The sequence below is a fragment of the Nomascus leucogenys genome, chromosome 5 (assembly GCF_006542625.1).
Source record: "Nomascus leucogenys isolate Asia chromosome 5, Asia_NLE_v1, whole genome shotgun sequence".
Taxonomy (NCBI): domain Eukaryota; kingdom Metazoa; phylum Chordata; class Mammalia; order Primates; family Hylobatidae; genus Nomascus; species Nomascus leucogenys.
The window spans coordinates 68,789,506-68,817,300 of NC_044385.1; the positions used below are offsets into that span (position 1 = coordinate 68,789,506).

Consider the following 27,795-nt stretch of genomic DNA (forward strand, 5'->3'; position numbering starts at 1 on the left):
GTTTAATTTTCTAATTATTGTTCCTCTATTTTAGAAGTTTTCTATTGAATTGGCTTTGAATTCATTAATTTTTTTTGTTATCCAGTCTGTTATTAAGTTAATCTAGTTAATTCTTAATTTTAGATATTTTATTTTTTTGTTCTAGAATATCCACATGCTTATTTTTAAAAACATTCCATTTCTTTGTTGCAATTTTCTATCTCTTCATCCATTTTGTTTACCTTTGCCTCTGTTTTCTTTACTATATGTAAAAGAATTATTTACAAATTATTGTAGGCTGGGCATGGTGGCTCACACCTATAATCCCAGTACTTTGGGAGGCCAAGGCAGGCGGACCACCTGAGGTCAGGAGTTCGAGACCAGCCTGACCAATATGGAGAAACCTCGTCTCTACTAAAAATACAAAACTAGCTGGGCGTGGTGGCACATGCCTGCAATCCCACCTATTTGGGAGGCTGAGGCAGGAGAATTGCTTGAACCCAGAAGGTGAAGGTTGTGGTGAGCCGAGATTGCACCATTGCACTTCAGCCTGGGCAACAAGAATGAAACTCCGTTTCAAAAAAAAAAAAAATTATTGTCTACTATTTCCAATATTTGGGTCATCTGTTGGTCTGTTTTTAATTGGATATTTTTTCCCTCTTCATTATGAACCATGCATTTCAGCTTCTCGTCACATCATATGATTTTAAAAATTGTATACCAAGTATTGTATATAAAAGAACTAACGTAGATATTATTTTGCAGCTAAGGTGAGGACTTCAATCCAATCAGAAACTGAGCTGGATTGTAGCTTTAAGTAGTTTCAGTGCAACTCTTGTTTCAAACATCTTGAAGGATATATTTTTTTGTATTCTTATTTTGTTCTCTTTCTCTGACAAGCTTCTCTCATACACTAGAAGATTTCTCTCTCTACCTTCCCAGCCCAGTTCCCCACCCACTTTGCCCAGTACTCAACAAAATCTGTCAGGGAAGAAGACCAGTAATTGGAGAAAATAGTTGAGCATTTGTAGATTTTAATCTGTTACATCAGCTCCAGTAAAATATCTCTGCCTACAGCAAACTCAACACTACACCTATCTGTGTTTATGCTTGACAAATGTTCCAAGGGAGGAAAGGGACTGTTAATCTTTCTTATCTAGAAAAGAATGTTCATGTGGAATTCCCTTTAGATTTTTTTTTGCATTATCAGCTCATCGATAACTTTAAAAATATATATATATATATTTTTATTTAGTTTATCTGGTGGCTTTGTTTAGTTGTTATGGTTATGGTAATGCCATGGTCTACTGAAATCTTCCATGTAATAAATAAAGCAGTTTACTGAATGGTTTTAAACTCCCGTTGCAGGGAAGAAATAATATGCTTTATTTTCTCTTTGCATCTATTAGGTTCTATTCTTTCAATGTTACTACAACATTTGCCTTAGAGTATAAGCTTTGTGGGCACAACAATTATCTATTTTATTCAGCATTATATCTCTTATGCCTACCATAGTACCAGACTCATGGTTGGTATGCAGTACGTGTTTGTTGAATGACTAAATTATCAGCATGAACAAAGAAATAGAGGTTTGAAATAAATAGTATGATGTTCAAGAAAATTACAAGTTATTCTTTATGTTCTAAAACTAGAACTTTAAGTGCAAGGCAGTGATGGATGTTGAGGCTAAAGACAGAGATGAGAAAAAATTAAGGAAGAGTTTGTAAAGAGCCTGGACTTTATCTTACGTGTTGGTAGGCTGCTGAGTGGTTTCAAGAGGGGAAGTTATACATCCAGTTGTTCGTGATAAATGAATCGATCTGGAAGATGGATTTAAGTGAGAGGAGACTGCTGGAAGGAGGATGAAAGGGAAGACATTTTAGTACTTAGGCAGGAAATGATGAGAGGCTCATTTACAGACAAGAAGGAGGGAACAAGCACTCTGGGAATATGGCAGCATAGCCTTATTCCTTGACACCCTCCCATTCCCATCTCAATAACACAGAGAGTATATGGGGATGGGAAGTCTACCTGGGGCTTTAGGACCTAAGGAGACAGTATAGGGATAGAAGAGCACGAGCCAACTTCTGGACAAAATTATTTACAGCAATGAGCAGACCTAAGTATTAGTAGATTTGGGGAAGTCTGAAAACAGAATCAATCCCATAGCTTATTGGGAGATTATAATCATTTGGCCAGGTGATCCCATGCATCCTCACAGACATATGGAATCTACTTGAAATTTCCAGCCCTGAGAGATCCCCAGTCCTTCTTATGCTGCCATCCTGGTGAGGAAGCATCTTCCTTACCCCTCACTTCATGGATGTCTACCATTGCCTAAGACCCTTCTAATAATCTGACATATCCAGAAGCAATGGGGACCAACACCAATGGACATTGGTAGGAAAAGAAGGGTCAGGTATCACCCAAAGGGTCTCAGGAGCTTGAAAGAGGGACTTGAATCAAATAAACTCAGCAGCTTGTTTACAGAAAAGGTTTGGTAAAGAAACAGAGGTGAATTTTATAAATGATTGTAAGGAGAATTATTGAGGGGGTATAAGAAGCTATTGTGAAAGATCAATTGAAGAGAAAAAAGGATTTCTTGAAATAAAATTTAATTTTGGACTTTAAAGTCCAACAGATCACCTGAATAATAGAACAGAAACTGCTGAAATATTGAACATAGACCTAGATCAAATGAAGGAACATATTCAGGATGAAAACATAAATAAAGGCCAGGTGTGGCAGCTCATGCCTGGAATCTCAGCACTTTGGGAGGCCGAGGTAAGCAGATACTTGAGGTAAGGAGTTCAAGACCAGCCTGGGCAACATAGCAAAACTCCATCTCTACTAAAAATACAAAAATTAGCCGGGCATGGTGGTACATGCTTGTAATCCCAGCTGCTCAGGTGGCTGAGGCAGGGGAATTGCTTGAACCCGGGAGGCAGAGGTTGCAGTGAGCCGAGGTCGCACCATTGCACTCTAGCCTTGGTGACAGAAGATCTCAAAAATAAATAAATAAATAAATAAAAAATAAATAAAATGAAACTGCAAGTTAAACAATGTACTATAGAAGACCTAATATGGCGAAAATAAGAGTTTCAAAGAAGAAACAATAAAAAATTATTTTCTGAGGAAAACTGAAGTGGAGACAGATTCAGGGAAACATTTAGGAAACGAATACAATAAGACCCTTTGATATTATTTAATTATGTTTTCAGAAGCAGCTACAATCTCTCTAATTAATTTTTGTATTTCCCAAAAGTTTATTTAAAAGCTCTAATACTTTAGATTAATTTTATTTTAGGAATAAGTCTGAGATAATATTAATGAATTAAAAACCTATCAAACAGAGTTGCTTTCTAGAAAGTAAGAGATAAAATTACTCTAAATATTTCTAGCATTGTGCACAGAAGAGATAAACAGTTATGGACAGGTTTACTTCCTTCGTACATGACCAAGATGTTTTTCCTCTTCCACCTCCCATCCAGTTTTCCATAATGTCTGATAATTTGCCATTAGAAATGCACTCCTTTAGGGGTGAGAGCTAAACCAAACCAACCAAATAGGCCATGTTTGGCCAAGAGGACCTCAGAGAAACCTTAAAATAATAATAAAAAAATCCACCTGAGTTCCCAACCATGATGGGTTGGTAAGTCAGATGCCTCATTATATCCCCTTCCTTTTGCTGTTTAGACACAACAGCTGATATCATTAATGTTAAAACAGAGATCATAAGACTGACAGAATAGACTGTTTATGGCAATAAGATTCCAAATTGTAAACAAGAGCTATGGCCATGCCAAGTAAGGGTTAAGTCGCACACTTTACACTTAACAAACAAACCATGTTCTAATTCCCACAGGATTTCTTCTTCCTCTTTCTCCAGCAGCTAAACAACACTAGCTTTGAGATAAGTGATGTTGAAGCAGTTGCAGCTCCCCAGCCATCAGACACTGAATAACTGAGCCCCACCTGTTACACAAGCCACAGTGCCAGCTTTGACTGGACAAGAGACTGATTTCTGTAACTTTCTCCTGATAAGAGACCACCAGCCATGGACTAGTTCTGGCTGGTTTTACAGAGGATGCACATTTGAGTGCCTTCCTGTCCCTTCTTCATCTAATTGTATACATTTAAATGTTAAATCTCCATCCCAACGGAACTGTGGGACGCATGTAACATGCATGTTTGCCTATTATGCATGCTTATGCCCTTTCATGAATATTCATAGCTCTTCCTATGTCCTGTTGAATATGTATGCTTTGCCAACCCCTTCAGCTTAAATTCTTGTGTTACTCTTCCCTCTGTTGAAGGGCTTGCTTTAGGTTTTTTCCGGTGGCAGGGTGCCCTTCCTGCCTGCAGGTTGTAATTCCATTCTTAAGAAATAAAACTCACCTTTGGCCAGGCGCGGTGGCTCACGCTTGTAATCTCAGCACTTTGGGAGGCCGAGGCGGGCGGATCACGAGATCAGGAGATCGAGACCACGGTGAAACCCCGTCTCTACTAAAAATGCAAAAAAATTAGCCAGGCGTGGTGGCAGGCGCCTGTAGTCCCAGCTACTCGGAGAGGCTGAGGCAGGAGAATGGCATGAACCCGGGAGGCGGAGCTTGCAGTGAGCCGAGATTGCGCCACTGCACTCCAGCCTGGGTGACAGAGCGAGACTCCCTCTCAAAAAAATAAAAAGAAATAAAACTCACCTTTCTAAATTTATAAATTGTGTGATTTAAGTTAAGAGGGGTAAGGCAGTATATTTCCAGAAGACTGCCAACATAAAATTTTAATTCAATTGTCCATTGACATAGTCAATGTTAATTTGTTATCACTTATTAGTTAATTTGTTAGCTGAAGGGAATGTAATAAGACCAAGTTGCTTGTAAAGGGTAACGGGTAAGCTGGATTAGATTATTAGGGAGGCCAGTCCTGGGTGAGAGGTTTCATTAGGTTTTCAGTGAGCAGCATATGAGCCTGGACCTGAGATCAGAAGAGGTGGGAACAGACAGAAAAAGAAGAGTGATCAAAGGAGAGGTGGTAAGTACAAAAGACAAAGCCCACCAGTTTCATAAAGTTGCTCGGGCTGACTCCATTTCCAGGGTGAGATATTTTCACAGACTTATTACTTATGATTATACACATTTTAAAAATTGTTGTTAGCATGAGGGGCTGCATATATATTTTATAATACCCACACTTATAAATTAATTGCAACTGGCTTCAGATTTAGCAAGTATATTATACGGGGTCCTGGCAGGAAATAGGTGGCAAATCCAAGGGATTTAACTGAAAAGACTTTAATTTGAAGAGTTGCGGTCAGGGTTAAGCAAACTAAGAACGGATGGTAAGGAACCCAGGGGCCAGCAAAAGTGGGATGGCTTTCCCACACTGCAGTAGGTTGATTAATGCCCTCCACCATCAAGGAATCCATATCCTAAGCCCCAGACTCTGTGAATATGTTACCTTACATGGCAAAACGGACTTTGCATATGTAATCAAGTTAAGGATCTGGAGATGCAGAGATGATCCTGGATAGTCTGGGTGGGCCCAATGTAATCACAAGGGTTCTTATCATAAGAGGGAGATATTAGCTGGGCACAGTGGCTCACGCCTGTAATCCCAGCACTTTGTGAGGCCAAGGCGGGCGGATCATGAGGTCAGGAGATCGAGACCATCCTGGCTAACACAGTGAAACCCCATCTCTACTAAAAATACAAAAAATTAGCCGGGCGTGGTGGCGGGCGCCTGTAGTCCCAGCTACTCGGGAGGCTGAGGCAGGAGAATGGTGTGAACCTGGGAGGAGGAGCTTGCAGTGAGCCAAGATTGTGCCACTGCACTCCAGCCTGGGCTACAGAGCAAGACTCTGTCTCAAAAAAAAAAAAAGAAAAGAAAAAGAAAAAGAGAGATATTAGAGTTAGAGTCAGAAAGAAGCTGTGAGGACAGAATCAGAGGTCAGAGACTGGAGTGATGAGGTTTGGAGATGAAGGAACCAAGGAATTTAGGTGACCTCTAGAAGATGGATCCTCTCTGGAGTTCAGCAAAGTGAAACGTCTGTCATAATAATAACGAATGACTTCCTTTTTCATTTTCATTCATGTAGTGAAGTTTTCTAAAGGCTGCATCATGTGCAATATTGTAACAGAGTAAGTGCAGGACTGAATGTGACTCTATCAGGCCAATAATAGAGATGTGAAAAAATGTAAAACAGTGGCACTTTTCTCCCTACTTTTTTTTGAAAATCTGTTTTTTAACAAAATAATTTTATAAAAGTATTATGAATTATTTATAAAATTGTATTAACATTATGTTGACATGCTAATATGGTAAAATTTTCTGCTTGGATTTTGAATACACCAAATATTTATAAATATAACTCACACAAATAAAGCCTCTTTGGTAGTCTCAATAATTTTGAAGAATGTAAAAAGTTTGAAAATTGCTGATCTAGCAAATGACTGAACATGAACAGCTATAGTATTTGTACGTGCCCAGCAGTGCAGCAATTCCTTATCCTTCTCATATCTGCACTTTAATTTTCCTTTGACAAATATCTCTCCCTCCTCTCAGCCCACGACATGAGGTTCACATGGGGTTAACTTAATTCCCTGGCTCAAAAGAAAGGCATTTAATTCAGACTTGTATCCAACAATTCCTGAAGCTAGACTTAGCCCTATTTTTCAATAACATGAACCAATCAATTTTCACATGAGTCCAAAAGAATTCTATGTTAATACACTAAGGTACTAGGAAATATAGTTTGAGAAATGTTGATCTAAACATTGTGTTATTTATAGTGGAGTATTGACATAAACTTTGAATCTTCAATTATGTTCTGGGGTCTTGGCATCTCTTAATACCTATTAGCTTACAAGGCTTTCACTCAACAATTTTATAATTTTGATAATGAATTGATGGATTAGCTGATTTATTGTTAAAATAAATATATTAATGAATTTATGATAAATAAGGCAGATAAATAAGACATGCAATTGGGAAGACATGTTAAACAAATCGTTATAATAATACAATCACTCTCAGCTTAGGATAGCTCCTGGCCACTTTCTCTCTGGGTGGTTTTTACTCTGGGAGTAGTTTAAATCATTATCTAGTAGTAGTTTAAATCATTATCTAGTAGTAGTTTAAATCATTATCTTTGCCTAAGAGTTTTCTCTGACTCCCCACATAGGTCTAGACCCTAGTATTATTATAAGATTCTCATTGTACTTGCTCTTTGCCTTCAAAGTACTAATCACAGTTTTTTTTTTTTACTATATTATTACTTTTTTTTTTAAATTATTATACTTTAGGTTTTAGGGTACATGTGCACAATGTGCAGGTTTGTTACATATGTATCCATGTGTCATGTTGATTTCCTGCACCGATTAACTCATCATTTAGCATTAGGTATATCTCCTAATGCTGTCCCTCCCCCCTCCCCCAACCCCACAACAGTCCCCGGAGTGTGATGTTCCCCTTCCTGTGTCCATGAGTTCTCATTGTTCAATTCCCACCTATGAGTGAGAACATGCAGTGTTTGGTTTTTTGTCCTTGCGATAGTTTACTGAGAATGATGTTTTCCAGTTTCATCCATGTCCCTACAAAGGACATGAACTCATCATTTTTTATGGCTGCATAGTATTCCATGGTGTATATGTGCCACATTTTCTTAATCCAGTCTATCGTTGTTGGACATTTGGGTTGGTTCCAACTCTTTACTATTGTGAATAGTGCCGCAATAAACATACGTGTGCATGTGTCTTTATAGCAGCATGATTTATAGTCCTTTGGGTATATACCCAGTAATGGGATGGCTGGGTCAAATGGCATTTCTAGTTCTAGATCCCTGAGGAATCGCCACCCAGACTTCCACAATGGTTGAACTAGTTTACAGTCCCACCAACAGTGTAAAAGTGTTCCTATTTCTCCACATCCTCTCCAGCACCTGTTGTTTCCTGCTAATCACAGTTTTATTAGTGATTTGTGTGATGATTTGTTGAATCATTTTTTTTTTTCCCACTAGGGTGTAAGCCCCATGTTCTATCTTGATCACCATGTTTCTAGCCCAGTGCTGGCATATAGTGGGTTCTCACTAATATATCTGTAGAGTAAATGAAGAAATGCATGAGTGACATGACAGGAGAATTTAAGGATGCCACGGGAGCATAAAACAGAGGGAGCCACCTGGGTAAGGAGAGCTGAGAAAGACTTCTGGAGAAGTGACATTTGAGCTGAGAAAGGAAAGACAAGTGGGAGAGTCCTCCAGGTGTAGAAGTTGGAGAGATGAGCACTCCAGTTAGGTAGCATTTGAAGCTGATGTAGAAAAGTCTTGAGCCAGCTTGTGAAGGACTATTGGAGAGTTTTATTTTTTATTTGTATCTTTTTTTAAAATTTTTGAGACAGAATCTTGCTCTGTCTCCCAGGCTGGAGTGCAGTGGCATGATCGTGGCTTACTGCAGCTTCGACCTCCTGGGCTCAAACAATCCACCTATCTCAGCCTTCTGAGTAACTGGGACCAGAGATGTCCACCAAAATGCCTGGCTAATTTGTTCATTTTTTGTAAAGATAGGGTCTCCCTATGTTCCCCAGGCTATTCTCCATCTCCTGGGCTCCAATGATCCTCACGCCTCGGCCACCCAAAGCGCTGGGATTATAGAAGTGAGCCACTGCGCCTGGCCTATTGAAGGTTTTTAATCTTCAGGGTTTCGACTTTATACCAACAACACTTAGAAGCCATCAGAGAGTTGCAGGTATGGAAATGACATATGCTTTTGCTTTTAGAAGAAAATCCTGATCAGTATGCACAGAATCCTTCAGGGGGCAAGTGTGATGCATTCTGATAAGATATAGCATGGCTTAGACTGGGAGTCTGGCAGAGGCTTTGAAGATTCCTTTGCTCAAATTTTATTCAGCAAGTATTTACCATGCACCTACTATAGCAGAAAACATTTTTAGGAAATGGTGAATGTTACAGAAGTGAATAATACAGCAGGAGTCATTGAACATATGGAATTTATCTATTAATTGGGGAGTGAATGTTGACAAAGGAATAAGTAAATACATAGGCAAGAAAGATACATTACCTGTGAAAGAGCAGCAGGTAGACTGACAGTGGAGTATCTAATACAGCCTATGGAAGCCAGAATACAGTGGGATGACATTTTTGGAGTACTAGTAGAAATGTCATATGAAGAACTCTGTAGGAATGTAACATATGGTCCCACATAGGAAGCTCCTGGGTCAAGTATACCTGAACATAATTCAGGGATTTGAGGGACTTTCTTGTAACTTGAGGATCAAGATGTCAAGGAATTAAAAACATGTGTAAAATATTGTTGTATAAAAACCCATTAGGAAGGATGGAAGACACTATAGTAAAATCATCGTGGGTTTAGTTGTTATAACACATTTTAAAAATCTTTGATCCCAATAAATATTTATAAGAAAGAAGAAATATGGAATTATTTCCTGAGTCAAGGAGCAGGGAGAGAATGAGGAAGAAGAGGAGGAGGAGGAGGGGTAGGAGGAGACAATAAACCTACTTCCAAAGTTAACAAACAAAAAGTAGGAAGAGGCCAAAGACTACAAGGAGTAGAATTAATGTCAATTGTTTCTATGTTTGAGTTTGAAAATTTTTTGTCCCTTCTCCACCAACCTATATATTGATAGACATATAAATGCTAAAGGCATTTTTGAATTTGAACACATCATTTTCTTTGTATGGGTGCCTTTAAAAAAAAATCCAACCTGGTCACTCTTCTTCAACATTTACTGAGGTCTAAGTGTTCAATTTAGAACACATGCTTTAATAACTCAGAGACCTGTCGTTTGTCACAAATCTTGCCTAGAGAAGTACTTATTAGCGAATTAGGCAGAAAGAGGATGCAAAATAAAAAGGCACAGTAGTCCCTTGATATCCGTGGAAGACTGGTTCCAGGACACCACCAAACCCCTCCCTGCAAATACCAAAATCCATGGATGTTCAAGTTTCTTAACATATCATAGTATTTGCATTTAACCTACACACATCCTCCTGTATACTTGAAATTATCTCTAGATTATTTATAATACTTAATACAATGTAAATGCTATGTAACTAGTTGTGTACCATTTAGGAAATGATCACAAGAAAAAAAGTCTACAGATGTTTAGTCCAGACACAGCCATCCATTTTTTTTTCAAATATTTTTGATCCGTGGTTCATTGCATCCACAGATGTGGAACCCATGGATACTGTGGGCTGACTGTATTAATAAAAAAGTGGAAACATCCTAAGTTTCATGGGTGTTTAAATTGGTCAGCAATTTCCTTCTGAAGAAGTATCAGAATTTGTGAGCAATGTTAATATTTTTGTTATCTCACTAAGGGCCACAGTTCTGAATAGAGGTTTTTAAAAAGCCCTAGCAAGGTTTCTTTAGCAATGAAACTAACATTTAACTATATCATCAGCTTCATGTTACATCTCTTTCCTGATGGTTGGGTGAGCCCTCCTCGGATGCTTGCTTCTGGCTACACGCCCCTTTACCCTTTTCTCTGCACCGTTTTCATCTTTATAAAGTCAGAGTTGGTGTCTATAGGCTCTCTACTGCCACATCCATGACCTGCCTCACTCAATGTCACCTTCAAGATGCAGAAATAGGGATTTGGGAAGGGGATTCTGAAATTTTCGAAGTCTTCCAAAATACTTTGAGAAACTATATTTGGCAGCACTTTGGGGGGAGAGGTTGGACAGAAAGGGTCTTCAGAGATCATCAAATTCAACTTTCTAAATCCTAAAGAGGAAACCGAGACTCCAGGATGTGAAGTCCCTTCTCTACCAAACTAGAATCGACGCAGGAGGAATGTCTGAGGTGCAATCCTTATCCTTTAGCAAAGGTCTCCTCTGCGTCTTCCTTAGCCCATCTCTTGGACCTCCAGAAAGACAGCTGAGGATGGCAAGGGGAGTCTGGAACCACTGGAGTCGCCCCCAACCTCCTCCTCGGAGGGCCCCCACCAAGGAGGCCCTTCAGTGAGAGATTGAGAGAGAGGGAGGGCGAAAGGAAGGAAGGGGAGCCAGAGGTGGGAGTGGAAGAGGCAGCCTCGCCTGGGGCTGATTGGCTCCCGAGGCCAGGGCTCTCCAAGCGGTTTATAAGAGTTGGGGCTGCCGGGCGCCCTGCCCGCTCGCCCGCGCGCCCCAGGAGCCAAAGCCGGGCTCCAAGTCGGCGCCCCACGTCGAGGCTCCGCCGCAGCCTCCGGAGTTGGCCGCAGACAAGAAGGGGAGGGAGCGGGAGAGGGAGGAGAGCGCCGGAGCGAGAGGGCCGAGCGCCATGCGCCGCGCCAGCAGAGACTACACCAAGTACCTGCGTGGCTCGGAGGAGATGGGCGGCGGCCCCGGAGCCCCGCACGAGGGCCCCCTGCACGCCCCGCCGCCGCCTGCGCCGCACCAGCCCCCCGCCGCCTCCCGCTCCATGTTCGTGGCCCTCCTGGGGCTGGGGCTGGGCCAGGTCGTCTGCAGCGTCGCCCTGTTCCTCTATTTCAGAGCGCAGGTGAGTGGCCACCTTCCCAGGGGCGCGCGGCGGGGAGCGCCCATCTCCTTCCCCCGCACTTGGAAACTGAGTCTGGCCGCAGGGCTGGGCCCCCCAGAGCTTGCATATTCCGGAAGGGAAAGTGACTCTGAGAGAGGAAGTGTCGAGTTTGGGGACAACCTGGCGCGGGGCTGTCGGGCGCACCCTGCTCTCTCTCTGCGCACGCACCTCAGCTCCTCGGTGCGCCGGGGGCGGACTCCCCTGGCTGGACGATAGGTTTGAATCTCACCCCGTCCCTACGCTGGGAAACAGCACTGGACTCTCACCTCTTCTGGTAGTGATTGCATACTTTTTCTCCCTATCACTTCTCACTTGAAGTTAAGAATCAACTTCTGTTCACATAGGAAAAAAGTTGAGCGCATTCACTTGGGCATCTACCTTTCCCTTCCCGCCCACCACCCGGCGGGTTTCGGTTCCTGCGCCTGGCTGCTCTGCAGATGTGCTGGGGCCACAGTGCTTGAGGGCTGCGCGGAGCGGGAGGTCGCGGTGCTCGTGCCCAGGTCGCCCAGTGGGTGGGCAGAATGACACGGCGCGACCAGAGAGGCGCGGGCTCGGGATGGGGGCTCTGCGGCTGTGGCGCTGTCCTGTGGGGGTGAAGGAAGAGGGACAGCCCCACGTGCCTGCTAGGGATGTGGGCGGAGGAAGGAAGCGAGGTGTGTGTGATGGCACAGTGTTACTACAGTCTAGCAAATAACCAACCTTCGAAAAGAAGAGGTTCTTTGCACGACGGCTAGGAACTGCAGAGAGATAGTAGGAAGGAAGGGGTAAATTTGTAATATTATGCTTTCTGGTGGTTTATGCTCTTGTGTTTTCTTGGAAATTGCAGTGCAGTTGGTTGGATTCATTCAAATATTCTTGTCTGGTGCTGTGAACTCTTTCTCAGAGGAAGTGGGGGGCTGACTGTGCATTTTTTTTATGGGAAAAGAAAGTTGGGTTTGGACTACATTCGTTTTCAGATTCAAAGGTGATTACTAAACCAAAGGGATGCATCAAAACATGGATTGTATGGTTTTTTGACATGTGCCAATGTCTCGAACTCCATTACTTTTGATCATAGGCTTTTTGTTAAGTATTCATTATCCGCTAGTTTGCATTTTCTAGAACTAGTGTGATTACCTACTTAAAGTAGAAATGCAATGAGCCACACTTCAGAAAATCTGCATTAAATATAATCTACCCATTGACAGTTTTGTTTTTTCTAAAAAGACAACTTTTGAGTGGTTTGCTTGCAACACAGATAACAAATCTATATGAAAGTGACTAAACGTCTTTCTTTCATTGGAGTGTGTTGCAATAAGAATGGCTTACCCATTTTCTCATCCAGCATTTTGTTAATAACCCCCATTTAGTGCTTGTGCATGGAGTGCCAGCGTTGTGCATGGCACCATCACCTGCGATGGAATGAGTTAAGAATCATTTATTCAACACACAGTGTCCACTTACTGTGGGCATGGAGCCAGATAACAGAGTGGCCTAATAAAACCATTAAAATTCTTAGTCAAACAAAAGAGCAACAATCAGAAAAGGGATCAAAGATGCAGTAGTTCACTGTTTATCTTTTCTGACACCTTCGGGATATGGCATTTTCATTGTCATAATAGTGAAGAGAGTGTCCAATGTTGAAAGAGCAGTAGGCAATGAAGGAGTTCTAGGAACCGTGAACAGCTTGGCTTGGCAGGAGCTGTGGAAATCGGTGGCATGGCTGTGTAGGAAAGAGTGACCTGCTGGGCTCTTGTTAGAGTTGTTCAGCTTTTCCCTAGGAATTCTCGGTGGTCCCCGTGGGCGAGGAGTCAGGGCTTTCGGTGATCTCCCATCATTCTTTAGTAGTGTTGATGCTGTATGGATAATAGTGAAACACTCAGAACCCCTTTTCAAAGTAAACATGTGAGTTAGTAAATCTAGCCAGAAAATATTCCTTTGGAGAAGTTAATGTCATCAGACTTCTGGGTACGGTTTTCTTAAATACCATGAAAATTCGGTTCCTTTGACTTGTGCAAAATAATTTAGCTATTACTCTGAACCCAATTTTGTACTGCATTTTAAAAAGGCTATCTCCTTCAGTAAAGAAAAAATATTAGGAACAATGTGTTCATATGAATATACCACTGGATTGGGATACATTTTACTGGATATCGTGTCTACAATTGTTACCCAAAGGAATCCTAATCATTTTGAGATACATTCTGAAATATTTACAAATAAAACTGCTTTGGTGTCTGGAATTTGTTTCAAAATAATTTCTGGTTGCTTACAGATGAAAAAAGATTTGCCATACATTGGTAATAGCTGAAGTGCTGATGCATGCCAGGGGGTTCACTCTGTAATTCTTTCCCCTTTTATGTGTGTTAGAGACCTTCTTTCAAAGTCTTAGCTAAGAGAATAGTCTCCATTTGACCTGCCGCAGATGTAACATTTTCACTTTTATCAGCTCTTTTGGATTGGAACTTGGTACCAAATAAATCATAGTAGTTTTTTGATTCCCACTAAGGTTGTGAATCAACTATTTGAGGTTTCTAAATGCATTTGAATGAGAACAAAGTATCTAGTAACATGTTTGTAGTTTACAGTTAAAAATGACGAATTAGTTTCATTGTTTTTGTTTAAAGGTGGAGAAAAGAAGGTATGCAAGTCCTCAAGGAAAAGCAGTTTGAGTTTTTAAAAGCATTTAGAAGAATGCCCAGAATAGTGTAAAAATTATGGTGACTATTAAAAAATTTTGTTTTCTTAAATGTTTGAATAGATAAAATTGAATCAGCTTCCTAAATGTTTGCAGATTGCATGTGCCTAGATGTAAAAAATACATATCTACTAGATCCAGTGTAGCTTGGCTTTTCCCCCACCACTCTGCCAAAGAGAAAATAGTGTGTGGCTTCTGCTATATATTTACCACATAGTATTCATACTTTGGTTTACAAAGAAAAAAAAATAACCCTTTCAAAAAGTTGCTCTGTGTGTGTGTGTGTGTGTGTGTGTGTCTTTAACATCCGTATAACCATATTCAAAGCTTAGGGTTTAGCTATAAAGATAAGCTTTTCAGAAAACTCAAGATGTTTTGCCCTTTTAACTTCTTCCCTCAATCCCCCAATATGCACAAACCAACCTCCCTGGTTGTTTGTTACCCAGGACAGCAGTCACTACTGAAAATCTGATGTAGAGGTGTGCACTGCCTGTTTGAAAACACAGATAATGAAACACAAACGTCAAGCATCCTGCCTCATTTAACCCTACAAATGATTAAGTTTCAAGGAAGTTAAAAAAAATGAGACAGTGTATTTCATAGGCACCACATTTATCTGACAAATGGATTTTAACAGTCCATTTTAAGTCAGATATTCGAGATTTACATAATGTTTTCAGACATGTCTAAGTACAACGAATTCATCTGTTACTCAGTTTACTGTGACTTTTGGTTGAATTTCTGTGTTCCTCAATGAAGTGTAAGTTCCATGAAGACAGGGACTGCTTGCTTTGCACACCACCTTATTCATAGCATCTAGCCCAGTGCCTGGCATGTCTAATTTACTGAAAAGCCTTTTCTAATGATTTGCAACACTACAGATATGTCCATTTCTGATTGTAATATGCAAATTATCAGATTAGTGCTAAAATAGTATCATTTTTCAATCATGCAATCCTCCAACCAGACTAATGTGTGCTAGTGGGTAGGTTGTTGGGTAGGTGATACATTCATTCAGTCAGTTTGTGGGCATTTGCTGAGGGTCCAGCATCAGTCTGGCTCCCTTCCTGCTCTGCAGTTCCTTCAGCTTAGAGACCCTCATTTACCTGTGTGTGTGGCTGGCCTTGCACCCTGAACCTCTCCTCCTCCCTTTTCTCCTAGTCTCCATTTTCAGGAAAGGAGAGCTGCAAGGGCATTGGAATGAGAAAGACATGTGGTTGTAGGTTAAAAATAAATTTCTAATGTGTGATCCTTGAGTAAACAAAATAAATGAGTATATTAAAAGCAATATGCCATGCATTCTTGATTTCTTTTGGGAAAAAACAGTGGATGGGGTTTTATACATATTTTAGCTCTAATGCTGCCTTCCAAAACAGTGGTTCTCAACTGCACATTCAAAGTATTCGGGAAGAGGTTCAATGATTGGACCCTTCCCTTAGGGATGTTGATGAAATTGGCCAGTGAGGGGTGGGGTAGGAATGAGATGGGATCTGGGTGTGGGCATTTTTTTAAGAGAAAGGGGACAAAATCTTTGCTTTGTACTTATTTGCTTCAAATCAGTAACCATTATTAACTGTTGCAGTATCTTTGTACTAATTGATGTTACTTGTGAAACAATTTTAAAATTGGTGTCAGGGAACTTTGGAATCGTTTTAATAGTAGAAAATCAATATTTTAAAGCATGACTTCTCAAACTTTAATGTGTGTAAGAATCACCTGGGATCTAGTTAAAATGCATATTCTTAGGCAGTATGCCAGGGTGAAGCCTGAAATTCTACATTTCTAGCAATCCCTCAGTGAGCCCACGATGCTACTCATTGGACTACCCTGAGTATCAAGAATATAGGGTTCAGGTGCAGTGGCTCATGCCCGTAATCCCAGCACTTTGGGAGGCCAAGGAGGGAGGATCGCTTAAGCCCAAGGGTTCAAGACAAGCCTGGGCAACACAGTGAGACCCCATCTCTACCAAGAGAAAAAAAGAAAGAAAGAAATTAGCCAATTAGCCAAGCATGGTGGTCTGCACCTGTAGTCCCAGCTACATGGAAGGCTGAGGAAGAAGGATTGCTTGAGCCCAGGGATTTTGAGGCTGAAGTGAGCTATGATTATGCCACTGCACTCTAGCCTGGGTAGGGGTGACAGAGCAAGACCCTGTCTTCAAAAAAAAAGGAAAGAAAAGGAGAAAGAAAAATAATAAAGGGGACTGCTGCTTCTCTTAGACAGCTCTTAGCTTGTCAGCTGGACTCCAGCTTAACCTAGGGTCCCCAGTCATTTCCCCACTAAGGCCACATTATTCCTTTGGCTCAACAGTTTTCTAATGATGCGTCATTTCAGGCCTTTGCATGATTCTTCTTTCCTGAGGTCTAAACCCAGTGACCCTTCCTATCCCTTCCTATCAGTTGCCTAGACTTTTCTGGTCTTGTGGGATACACACTGGCCTAAGTACACCTTTTTTTTTTTTTTTTGCAAAGTGTCTGATTGAAAACTTTCCTTGTATAAAAATTCACATATTATGACTTGTATTAATTATTCTAAAGAATATAGGAAAAATACAGATTGTACACAGTTTTGCTTCATGGTGGTATCTCTTCCATGATGATTATAGATAGTCCTTATATGTGCAAGACTGGAATAATAAAATTTGTATTAGTGAGTGTACATTTGTTAAAAGGCTGTCATTTCATTTTGAGAATCTCAGATATGGATAGGCTCTTTTTAGTTTATTTCTAATGGTTGGTTAATAAACTAACACATCATTCTGATTAATTTTTAAAAGAGAGAAAGAGAGACTTGTCATTAATTTGACTGAGCTTCGTAAACTTACATAGCTTTTCTTTTTCGCCTAGTTTGTACCTGCTAATAAGAAAATGCAGATGAAGTACCTTGAATATTTAACAAAGAGGACAAGTTAAGAGGACAAGTTAAATTCTCATTATTAAAACAGGTGATAGCTAATTATTGCTACCCTTTACTTCGCAGTTGAAACCACCGCAAAGGCTTGGAAGGAACAGGCAGACAATTTTAAAGAGTAGTGATTAAAGATACTCTAATGCTGGACACCTATTCTTAACAGGCAATCAGCTAATTATTCAGTGGGTATATTTTGGGTGGGACAATTCCTTACGTTACAGGAATCTTAGCATCCCTCCAGCACATGTCTGTAACATCTGTTCATGCAGCCTCTCCACCCTAATGTGATGACACCAAATATCACCTACATCCATTCCCAAACACCCGCTGACAGGTATACCATTCCAGCTTGAGAAACACTGATGAGAGGGTCAACAAAAAAGATACATGACACGTCTGACTTCAAGTTTTGTTTGGATGTAAAAAGTGGATTTTTCTCTCCCTTCTTTGGCTGATTAAGGAAAAAAGGCCAGGCAAACATGGTGGTTAAAGATGATGTTGATTTCGCCTGTTTTATGTAGGTTTCATGCTTTGAATTTCAAAGTGGGCCTCATCATCCCATCTAGCATGTTGCATATAGTTGATTTAAAGACAAAAAGCTTCCTCTGTCTTCAGTGACCACATGTGATTTCCTTGGTGCCCCTCCCCTCTATGAATACTTTCATGTTGTTAGACAATTTTGACAATTTCCCCTATGAATCATGCACATACGCTTCCATCATTGTTAAAAGCCCATCGCAGGACTAACTGTGCCTTGTCCTGTGGATGATAGTCAGATACTCATTCAAATGAATTAGAAGTCAACATTTTCACCATCTTGAGGCTCATTGTATTAACTATTAATTGTTGGGGACATAAAGACTCTTGCAAGTATGAATTTTTTGTTCTTAAGTCACACTGTATTAAATAGCAGGATGATTAGTGATAAGCACTCTAATGTCCTTACTGCTTCTCCTCCTCAGATGGATCCTAATAGAATATCAGAAGATGGCACTCACTGCATTTATAGAATTTTGAGACTCCATGAAAATGCAGATTTTCAAGACACAACTCTGGAGAGTCAAGATGCAAAATTAATACCTGATTCATGTAGGAGAATTAAACAGGCCTTTCAAGGAGCTGTGCAAAAGGTAAGTCCACATTGAGGCTGATAAGTCAAGGGCCCTTGCTGACTCTACCAATACTGAAAATTAAAACTGGCTAAGTGCTGTTGACTCTGTTCTTTTTATTCTAATAATTTGTAAAAGAGCCACAGGGAATGCTTTAAAGAGATTAGCAGAATTCTTTTGAAGTTGGTAGTGATTGATTATGGCAACCAGGGACGTTCATGCAAATATTTTTTTCTTTATTTTCTTTTTTCTTTTAAAGAGGAGGGATTTAAATTCACACTTCTAAGAAAGACTAAGGTGGCTGTGGCCTGTCTATGAGTCAGTATGCTAGTTTGAATTCCCTGACCTAGAAACCATCTGCTCGGTTCACAGGACTTTCTGGTAGCTGTTTCCTTTCTGTTTGGCTTCGTAATGGCAGGGCCCCCTATTCCACATCTGTTGATCCAGGGCTCTGATGAGAAGCAGTTGTAACTCTTGGTCCTTTGCTGTCATCTGTGGTGAAGTAGGCAGAGCAGGAAACAATGTGAGACGGAGATTCTGTGTCCGTGTTCTCATTTTCTGGGAGAGCTGAGTGACGAGAAGAATTAGAGACCAATGACTTCTCTTACACCGACAGCCCCAGTTGGGAAACACTGTGATAACTGCCAGTTTTACTTTCCTGGACAAAGCCACCTGAGAATTCTGCAGCCCAAGAATTATTTTACTCACTGACTCCACCAAAACCCAGGTAGAACACAAACCGTGACCCCAGTGCAAAACCTGTGTGTGCGTTACATAACTGCATGCATGCATCCACTTATACATCCCAGCCTCTGTCTTGCAACTCCCTGGGTCTCTGGTCATTCCAGAGTAACTCTTGAAGTTCTCAAAGCCCTTACCTCTAAATTTAATTCTAACGTAGTTTATTTTTTAAAAATCCACATATAGTTATATAATTATTTAAAAAGAGGACATGTGTCAGAGGTAGAGGAAGGAAGATGTAGCTGTTTTGTAAAGCCAGCTAACAAAGGTAAACGTCTGTAATACCATCAGAGGTAGAGGAAGGAAGATGTAGCTGTTTTATAAAGCCAGCTAATGAAGGTAAACGTCTGTAACACCCTGATAGTTGAGATTTGCTGTATTTTATAGAATCTAAGATATCAATTTTCAGCCTACTTTGTTATTTCATGCATCACTAAGAAAGAAGAAACTGTTGATTAAAAAAATTAACATCGTCATCATAGGTTCAAGTTGCATCTTAATTCCAGAGATATCAAAACGTTAAAAATTATGCATTATAGAATGCTTGAAGTGCCTATTAGTTTAATGTGTCTATAAGAAAACACATTGCTTATGAAAATTACTTTTTCATTATAATTAGTGTGTAGGTGTTTGGCTTCATGCAGAATACATGTATATGTTTAAATTCAGTGATCTTTAATCTTACAGTGTAATTTTTGAGCTATAGCAACAGCAATTCTGTTAATCTGTTCATTTTTATTGTTCTGTTTTATATTTCATTTTCATTTGTTTGCTTATTATCCCATTTGTGAAGCTTATCTCTTAAATATTGAGTAATCTGTCTATAAACAACCTATTCACATACACTAGGGGCAATCTGCTAGTTCAAAATGGCATTTCATATTAAGGTAATTCTGGTTGGGCAAAAGATTGTGCCCTAATGTTCTGTTTAGATTGACTCATGTTGTAACTCCTCAAAATGATGAGATAAACTTTTTATTTCATTGGTGTTTTGGTTCTTAAAATTTACCCTTTGAGTTTCTTATGGAAGAATAAGTATGGAAAATCAGCCAAGTTAATTCTGAAAATAAATAATATTACGAACAAGGGCAGGCACGGTGGCTCACATTTGTAATCCCAGCACTTTGGGAGGCCGAGATGGGAGGATCACGTGAGTCCAGGAGTTTGAGAACATGCTGGTCAACATAGTGAGACCTCCATCTCTACAAAAAGTAAAAAAAAAATTAGCTGGGCATGGCAACCTGTGCCTGTAGTTGCAACTGCTCAGGAGACTGGGGTGGGAGGACTGTTTGGGCCTGGGAGGTGGATGCTGCAGTGAGCTGCGGTTGCACCAGTGCACTCCAGCCTGGCAGCCTGGGTGACATAGCAAGACCCTGCAAAAAAAAAAAAAAAAAAAAAAGGAAGGAAAGAAGGAAGGAAGGAAAAAGATTATTAACATTATTTATGAGACTGCAAGAGTGGTTCAATACCAACGGGTTAAAGGAAAAAAATATATTATCATCTTATAGCTCCTGAAAAGTGATTGACAAAATTTTGCACTATTTCTGATGTTTAAAATCCATTAGAGGCCGGGCGTGGTGGCTCACGCCTGTGGTCCAGCACTTTGGGAGGCTGAGGCAGGTGGATCACGAGGTCAGGAGATCGAGACCATCCTGGCTAACACGGTGAAACCCCGTCTCTACTAAAAATACAAAAAAAAAAAAATTAGCCTGGTGAGGTGGTGGGCGCCTGTAGTCCCAGCTACTCGGGAGGCTGAGGCAGGAGAATGGTGTGAACCCTGGGGGACGGAGCCTGCAGTGAGCCGAGATGGCGCCACTGCACTCCAGCCTGGGTGACAGCAAGACTCTGTCTCAAAAAAAAAAAAAAAAATCCATTAGAAAACAGAACTGGATGGATTCTTGATGTTATTACAAATGTAATAACTTTTTACGTTTTTACATAAATGTAAAATTTTAAAATAACTTTTTACATTTAGTTTTAACTAAAAGTTACCTAATGATTAAACATAAGAGCATGTTTCTTAAAGTCAGGAACATGACCAAGATGCCCACTGTCCCTACGTTATTTAACGTTGTTCTGAAGGTGCCAGCTAATGTAATTACACAAGAGAATGAAATAAGGAAATATGTATAGAGAAAAGACAGCAAAATTTGCATGTGATATGATTATATACTTAGGAAAATTCAAAAGAAGCTGAAATGCTACAAGCAGGATAAAATAAATCAGTTTGTAAAAATTAATAAGTAATAATCACTAGCTGTCCTTATTTCAAATAACTAGAAAACATGAGTGAAAGATTTCATTCATAATTTTTAAATGCTTTAAAAATAAACGTAACAAGAAATGTACAAGGCTTATAGGAATAAAACTAGAAACCTCTACAGAGGCATTTAAAATACGATTGGATAATGTAAAGACATACCTATGCACAGTCATCATAATTTTTGCAGTATAACTTGGGCCAAGGACAGCAGACAAATCCGTGGAAGAGAACAAGCGGCTTACTGTGTGTCTCTCTGTGAGTGAATGTATGTGTGTATATAATTTAATATAATACATTACTTCAAATAAGTGAACATACATTATTTTATGTATGTATTTAATATAATACATTACTTTAAATAAGTGAACATACTCTGAATTCTTAAAAAACATATTGTTAAAAAATATGTTTAAAAAAACTTTTTTAAAAGTTATAGTAATTTCTCTTGTCCTAAGTAAAAATAAATCCCAGATTGAGAGAGTACATGGTAGCCAATTGTTGCTCACTGGCAACGTGTCCCTTAACACTTAGTGTGTCTTCAGTGAACTTTTCTACCACCTCCTGCCTCATCAGAACATTATCCCACTTCCTTTGAGGTTTCTAAGTGACTCCTTAGGTAGTATGGAAAAGCAATTTGTATGTAAAGGTGTTAGTGAGCAATAACAGCAGAATTTTCACTATTTTAGGATCCTTTTGGAGACATGATGCCTCATTCCAAATGAATAACACTAATAATGAGAGACTGACTACTTGGCAAACCATAAGGAGAAAGTTGGTGGTCAGGCAAGAATAATTAACTGTGCTTATTAAGGGCACATAGTCAATTATACTGATAGGTTATTGTGACTCACAGGATGAGTAGAACTTTATTTCATCAATTTCACATTTGCTTTTGTTTTGTTATAGGATCTTAGCCTTTTTGCATAGATAATAATATCAGACACAAGTAATCCTTTTTAAAGAATTGTAAATTAAAGCTGTTATACCGATGTGTGTTTGGAGGTAGAAGATGCCATTTCTTCCCCTTAGACAGGATCTTTAGGAAAGAGACAAGTTTTATTTATACCTTATCATTAGAATCAACCAGTGTTCATTAAGTGCATATAATGTGCTAGGCACCTTGCCATGTCTTTCCCTATACCCAAGGATTTACCCTTCTCTTACTCTATTCAGATAATGATTTGCCAAATGTGTTATCCTTTGATGAGGATTATCAGTTAATGTGACATTCTACACATCTTGCCAAAATAATCAGATTTTTCATTTCTCTTGCCAATGCTAAAAATAGGATGGATGCATTAGGCATTCTTAAGTAAGTAGGTATCTTAGTTTTATTTCTAATATAGATATTGAGTGAACCCTTAAAACAAAATTACATGTGTGGCTGCAATCATTATTGGGAGATCAACCCCTCCAGTGGTAACAGATACCAGACATAAGCACAATATCACATTATATGTGTGCAAAAAGTGGTGTTTACCCAACATGTCTTTGGTCAGACATGTAATGCTGTTTTTTTCCCCATTTTTGTTTGTGGCTGGGTTTTCTTGGCTTCCCCCAGCCCCTTTAGCACAGAACTCTGAAAGCCTCTAAGTGATCCAACCCTACCAACCACAATTTATAAAGTCTATCATAACAGTCTATGACAATAAAAAAAACACTAGTACAAATATGGTGTCTGATTTATAAAGTGATTCTTGTTTCCAGTTTTGGCAGCCTCCCTGCTTCTGCCAGCTGGTGGGTGAGGAAGGAGTGAGCTCAGATCCAAATGAGGACTCCCAAAATGGCAGACAGGACACTCAGCCCATAGACTCCCTGGCCAGACTGGGTGGAAAGCCATCTGTTTATGCACTTACTATACATTCTGAGCACTTGAGCTGTGACTGCAGTTGACTTTAGTGTGCTGGCTTGTTAGTTTTACATTGGGTACCTGTTTGCAGATACTTTCCTGAAACTTACTTGCAAAGGTATTTGAAAGAATAATGTGCAGGAGAAAAGTCAATAAACAAATTGCACAAATCACTTTCTTCTCCAAAATGGGATATTCAGTGCATTCAAGATGATCCCCTGGGATGTGGGAAAGCAGCATGGGGATTTTCTGTATATGTATTTTTTAATATTAGCTTTTAAAAGCTGTGCTTTAGTAAATATTTTGGAATGTACAAATATACAGGAGTGATTTTATTTAATATTTAAATAAATAAATATGTACGTTTGAGAGCATGAAAAATTTTTTCCCTGATGGAGCTGCACAGGCAGCCATTTTTAAAGATCATGGAGTGAAGCTGCAAGCTCCATCGGGACAAGGGCCGCAGCCATTTTGCGCACATCTGAATATATCACACTTAATTTATTCTCAGGAATGAATGGAGAAAAGCAGGAACAAATGATCAATGACTTATTGAACTCTGTAAACTAATATTTTACATCAACCAACTCATAAAGCCATTCAGAATGTTATAAGCCTTGTTCTTATTTATACAATGCTGTCTTACCAGTCCTACAATTGATAATTGGGAATATTATAGCCTGAGGCAGTAATGCTTCAGTACAATAATAACACAGGTTTATTTTTGTTAGAAGTTACCCCCAGCTGGCCCTCTCACATTGGTCACATTTTCATCAGGCTTCTTTGCCCTGCATAACCTGACTGCTATGTAGAGGTGGGCTTATAATGTGAACTAAAAACATGATTCTAGCTCCATATATGAGTTAAATTTTATAAAACTCTCTAACTTCCCTCCAGAATATGAAAAGCCAATGGTATTGTAATGACTGCCCATAAGTTATGTTGTTGTCATATCCTCGACAAACCATTCCCTGGAGTATAAGCTTTTGAGTCTCTAAAGACTTAACTGGAGGACAGGAAGTAAGACCAGGGAGCCATAATTATTAAACAATTCATTCTTACCTGAAATTCTTTTTTATTCCCTCGGGATCAGGTACCTATTTGGCCTCATCTTCAGATTTCATAATGTAGAATTCAGAATTCACAATATCCTCTGATATTAAGATTAATATATCCAAAGATTTGTAGCACTTTGATCCTCAATGAAGTATTTGCTGTTATTTGGTATAGTCTGAGCTGGGTAACAAAGAGACCCATCCATTCAGTGAACTAACTAGGAAACTTTTTCCCTCTCACATAACAATCTAGACATGAGTCATCCAGGGCCAGTAGGGATGCTCCTCTGTCCTCAGCATGAACCTTCCATCTCTTGTTTCTAAGTTGGCTTCTCCATTTGCTGTTATTTCTAGATAGGGGAAGGGTAAAATAAAACTGAAGACAGTACCTGGGAGTGGAGACATCACTTCCAATAGCATCATATCGGCTGGAAGTTACTCATAAACCACATCTTGCTGCAAGGGAGGCTGGACAAGGTGTCTCTAACTGAGAAGCATTTGTCCACAAAGCTTGAGGAAGGGAGTTGCCTGTAACTAATAGGCAAAAAGGAGTGGAAGGAGATGAGGAGACAATGAGCAGTCTCTGACATTCACTAAACCCCGTTTAGGTAGGAAGGAGGACTCACCATATATGAGCAAGAGTTAACTCTGAGAATACATAAGTCTATTAAAAATTTTAATGGTCAAGATTGTATTTTCAAAAGGTTAAAATACTTTGGGATTATTTAGATTGCAAGAGAGAATGAGAGAAATTTGAAAGTAGATTCAATAGCATTCATCTTTTTGAGGAAGTTTCAAAGGTCTGTTTAGAGATTGCGTCTGTGATTGTTGAATAAACCTTGATTGTCACCTGCACAGCTTTTGCTAGGTTTTGTAGATTAAAAAGAGCATTAATTAAAAACTAGAAAGTTCATCAGATTAAGTGATTGTGTTTTCTATATATGTGACACAGATCTCCTTGAATTGCAATCTCCATTATTATAAGGAGCCCATTCCTATTTTTAAACTAATGTAAATAAGAAATCAATTGAAATTTAAATAGATTGTAACTGCTTGTGAAATTGTAATCACTGAAGTTGTTATATGCCATTATTTCTCATTTGCCTATTAGTTAAAAAAAGGAGAGGAGGGATTAAACCCCATTCATTGCCTCTTTGCCTTTGTATACAAGAGTATGTGTCCTAAGAAAGTTTCTCATAAACCCACAAGGGTACTTGGGTTTTGGAGCACTCATGTTCCCAAGTCAAGATGTTAGTCATGTAGTGGTTTTCCAATAGGATTTCATCTCTGTTTGCCATAATAGTTTTGGAAACTGCAATTCAACCCCAATCACATTTAGCGTTTATAAAAGCTGTCTTTATGGGAAAGCTGAAGTAAGACCCACAGAGTTTTCCTACAAAACCAAGGCCATCTATTGCCTTTAGCTCAACAATAAGTTATTGGCTTTGTACTCAATTTCAGGGGAGACCCAGGGAAGAAGGTAGGAAGCAGGAGGGTTTGCAAGAGGAAAATAACCGGTGAGTTATGTCAGAGGTGGGCTTTTTTTTTTTTTGTGCTACAAGTACCCCAGGATGGAAGAAAAGATATTCTGCATGACATCTTTAAAGAAACAGAGAGCTGGAAGGACATGCTTGAAAGAGGAGCCTTCATTATGTGGCCTGGGATCTTGGGCTAACCTTCCAGAAGTGGATGAAACTGAGGGTCCTTAGTTGGCGAGCATGACAGCAAGGGATAGATTGGATTGTTCTACCAGCAGCGGCAGGAGAGGTACAGCCTGTGTAATTGAAGAGCGGGATGTGCCTTAGAGCAGTGTTTCCAAACCTGCTGGATCTTAAGACTCAGTTGGGGCACTTGTTTTAAAAAGAGAAGGGAAAAGTCCTCCAGATCTATCAGTGGTGACTCTGATTTGGTAGTTCAGGGGTGGACTCTGTGATTTCTTCAAACCATCCTAGGAAGAGGTGAGAGCCACTGGTGAACAGGGAAGCCATGGTGAATGAAGTGACTATATTTGAGAAGGAGGGTGAAGCCTGTGAGGTATGAAAGAGGTGGGTCCCAGAAATTGTCAAGAGCTGTCTGTTTCTGAGATGACCAGACAACAAATGCTTGCTCGAACTTTTGGAAGTTCAGGGTGTGGGGGAGTTCCATCCTCACTTAGCTTCTGCATCACTAGGCTGCTGCCCCTGTCCTCAGTCTTTGCCCTTCAAGAACACTAGGTAGTGGTGGTGGTGGTACCGTAAAAATAATCATCATAATGATAAACCCTAAGGCTCATATTCATCAAAAAGTTTGAAAGCACTCAGAACTCTTCTCTTCAGTGCCTGTGGCTGCTTCTCATTTGATCTAGTTTTTCATGGTGAATGAAAATACCACTATCTCCACCACCCCAAACTGGAAGTCAGAAGATGGTCTTATCCTTTTACTCACCCACTCTTCACCTCTCCCCCATCCTGTGAATTCCTTACAAAACCTTCAAGTATTGTCTCTACTCTGCTCACTGTGGTGGTCACACGAACAGAGGTCATCATCCTCTCTTGCCTGCATCCTTGCATCTGGCCACCCCCTCTTGGTCTCACTACCACTGGCCCATCCTTTCCATAGCTGAGGGACTTCGAAAATGCACATCTGAACAGGTCATTTCTTTTCCTGCTTAAAGCATCCCTCAGTAGATCGCTGTGGTTGTCAGGATGAAGTCTGAGCTACTGAACATGTAACAAAAAGTCCTCTGCATTCTGGAAAGCCTCGTTCCAGCCCCTGCCTCTTCAGGCTCGTTACCTTGAATGCTCCATGTCATCGCCTCCATTGCAACTTGTACTCCACGGCCTCACCACACTATGGTGCTGAACTCTCCTGACCTAGCCATACCCTTTCGCCTCTCTGCCTCTCTGCTATAATCAGCAAGTGCAGAGAGGGCAAAGGACATGTCTGTCATGCAAACAGTGTCCTCAGAAACCCACAGGACGCCTGACACCTAGCCTCCATCAGTAAACTTTGTTGAATGGATGAATGAATGAATGAATGATGAGTCTTTGTGCACAGTCCTTTGTATGCCACTCCACGCCCTTCTTTGTGTAGTCGGTTTTCTAATTGTCTTTTAAAATCCAACTCAGGCATCACTTCCTGGAGGAGGAACCCACAGATGCCTGCCCACCCACCTGTGGGGTTAGGTGCCCCTCCTGGGCCCACACGGGGCTTCCTATAGCAGCAGTAACCACACGGACCTGGGGTGAACTGGCTCACTTGAATGTGAGCTTCCCAAGGACAGGGTCTGTGGGATGTTTCCTTTCTACATTTCCAGCCCCAGTGGCAAGCACCTAGTTGGTGCTCAGTGAAAGTTTAAAGAACAAGTTTAATGAACACGCGAGTGACCTGTGCCCTGTGTGCACTTGGTGTGCTCGGGCGGCGAGTTGTTTAATATTGCCAGAAGCTAGTCAGCCATGTGATCAATCCATAGGATTCTTAAGGGGCTGGAGGTCACTCGCAAGCTCAGTGTTTTCCTGCTTCTTTGAGAGGAGAGCTCTCTTCCTCTTTGGAGCGTGAACACGTTAGGGACCTTGGGGTTGGGGGTGCTCCTTCACTGGTAGCCTTGGCCCTTTTCTTCCTAGCCTCATGGATCTAAAGCAGCTGGCCTGGTACCTCTGACCCCCTTTGTGTCTCGTTCTT

The 27,795-nt window shown here is 40.3% G+C and overlaps 1 protein-coding gene across 2 annotated transcripts in view; it reads left to right on the forward strand.

The window, feature by feature from the left end:
* TNFSF11 (TNF superfamily member 11) overlaps positions 1-27,795 on the forward strand; it is a 49,324-nt gene that overhangs the window by 1,267 nt on the left and 20,262 nt on the right. The window contains exons 2-4 of one of the 2 annotated variants that reach the window (XM_003270028.1): positions 2,621-2,763; positions 8,560-8,720; positions 18,081-18,248. In XM_003270028.1, coding sequence (XP_003270076.1) covers positions 18,081-18,248 — 168 coding nt within the window. In that variant the 5' untranslated portion in view covers positions 2,621-2,763; positions 8,560-8,720. Of the gene's footprint in view, positions 1-2,620; positions 2,764-8,559; positions 8,721-11,130; positions 11,496-18,080; positions 18,249-27,795 lie in introns of those variants that run through there. The other variant, XM_003270027.2, reaches the window with a different exon arrangement.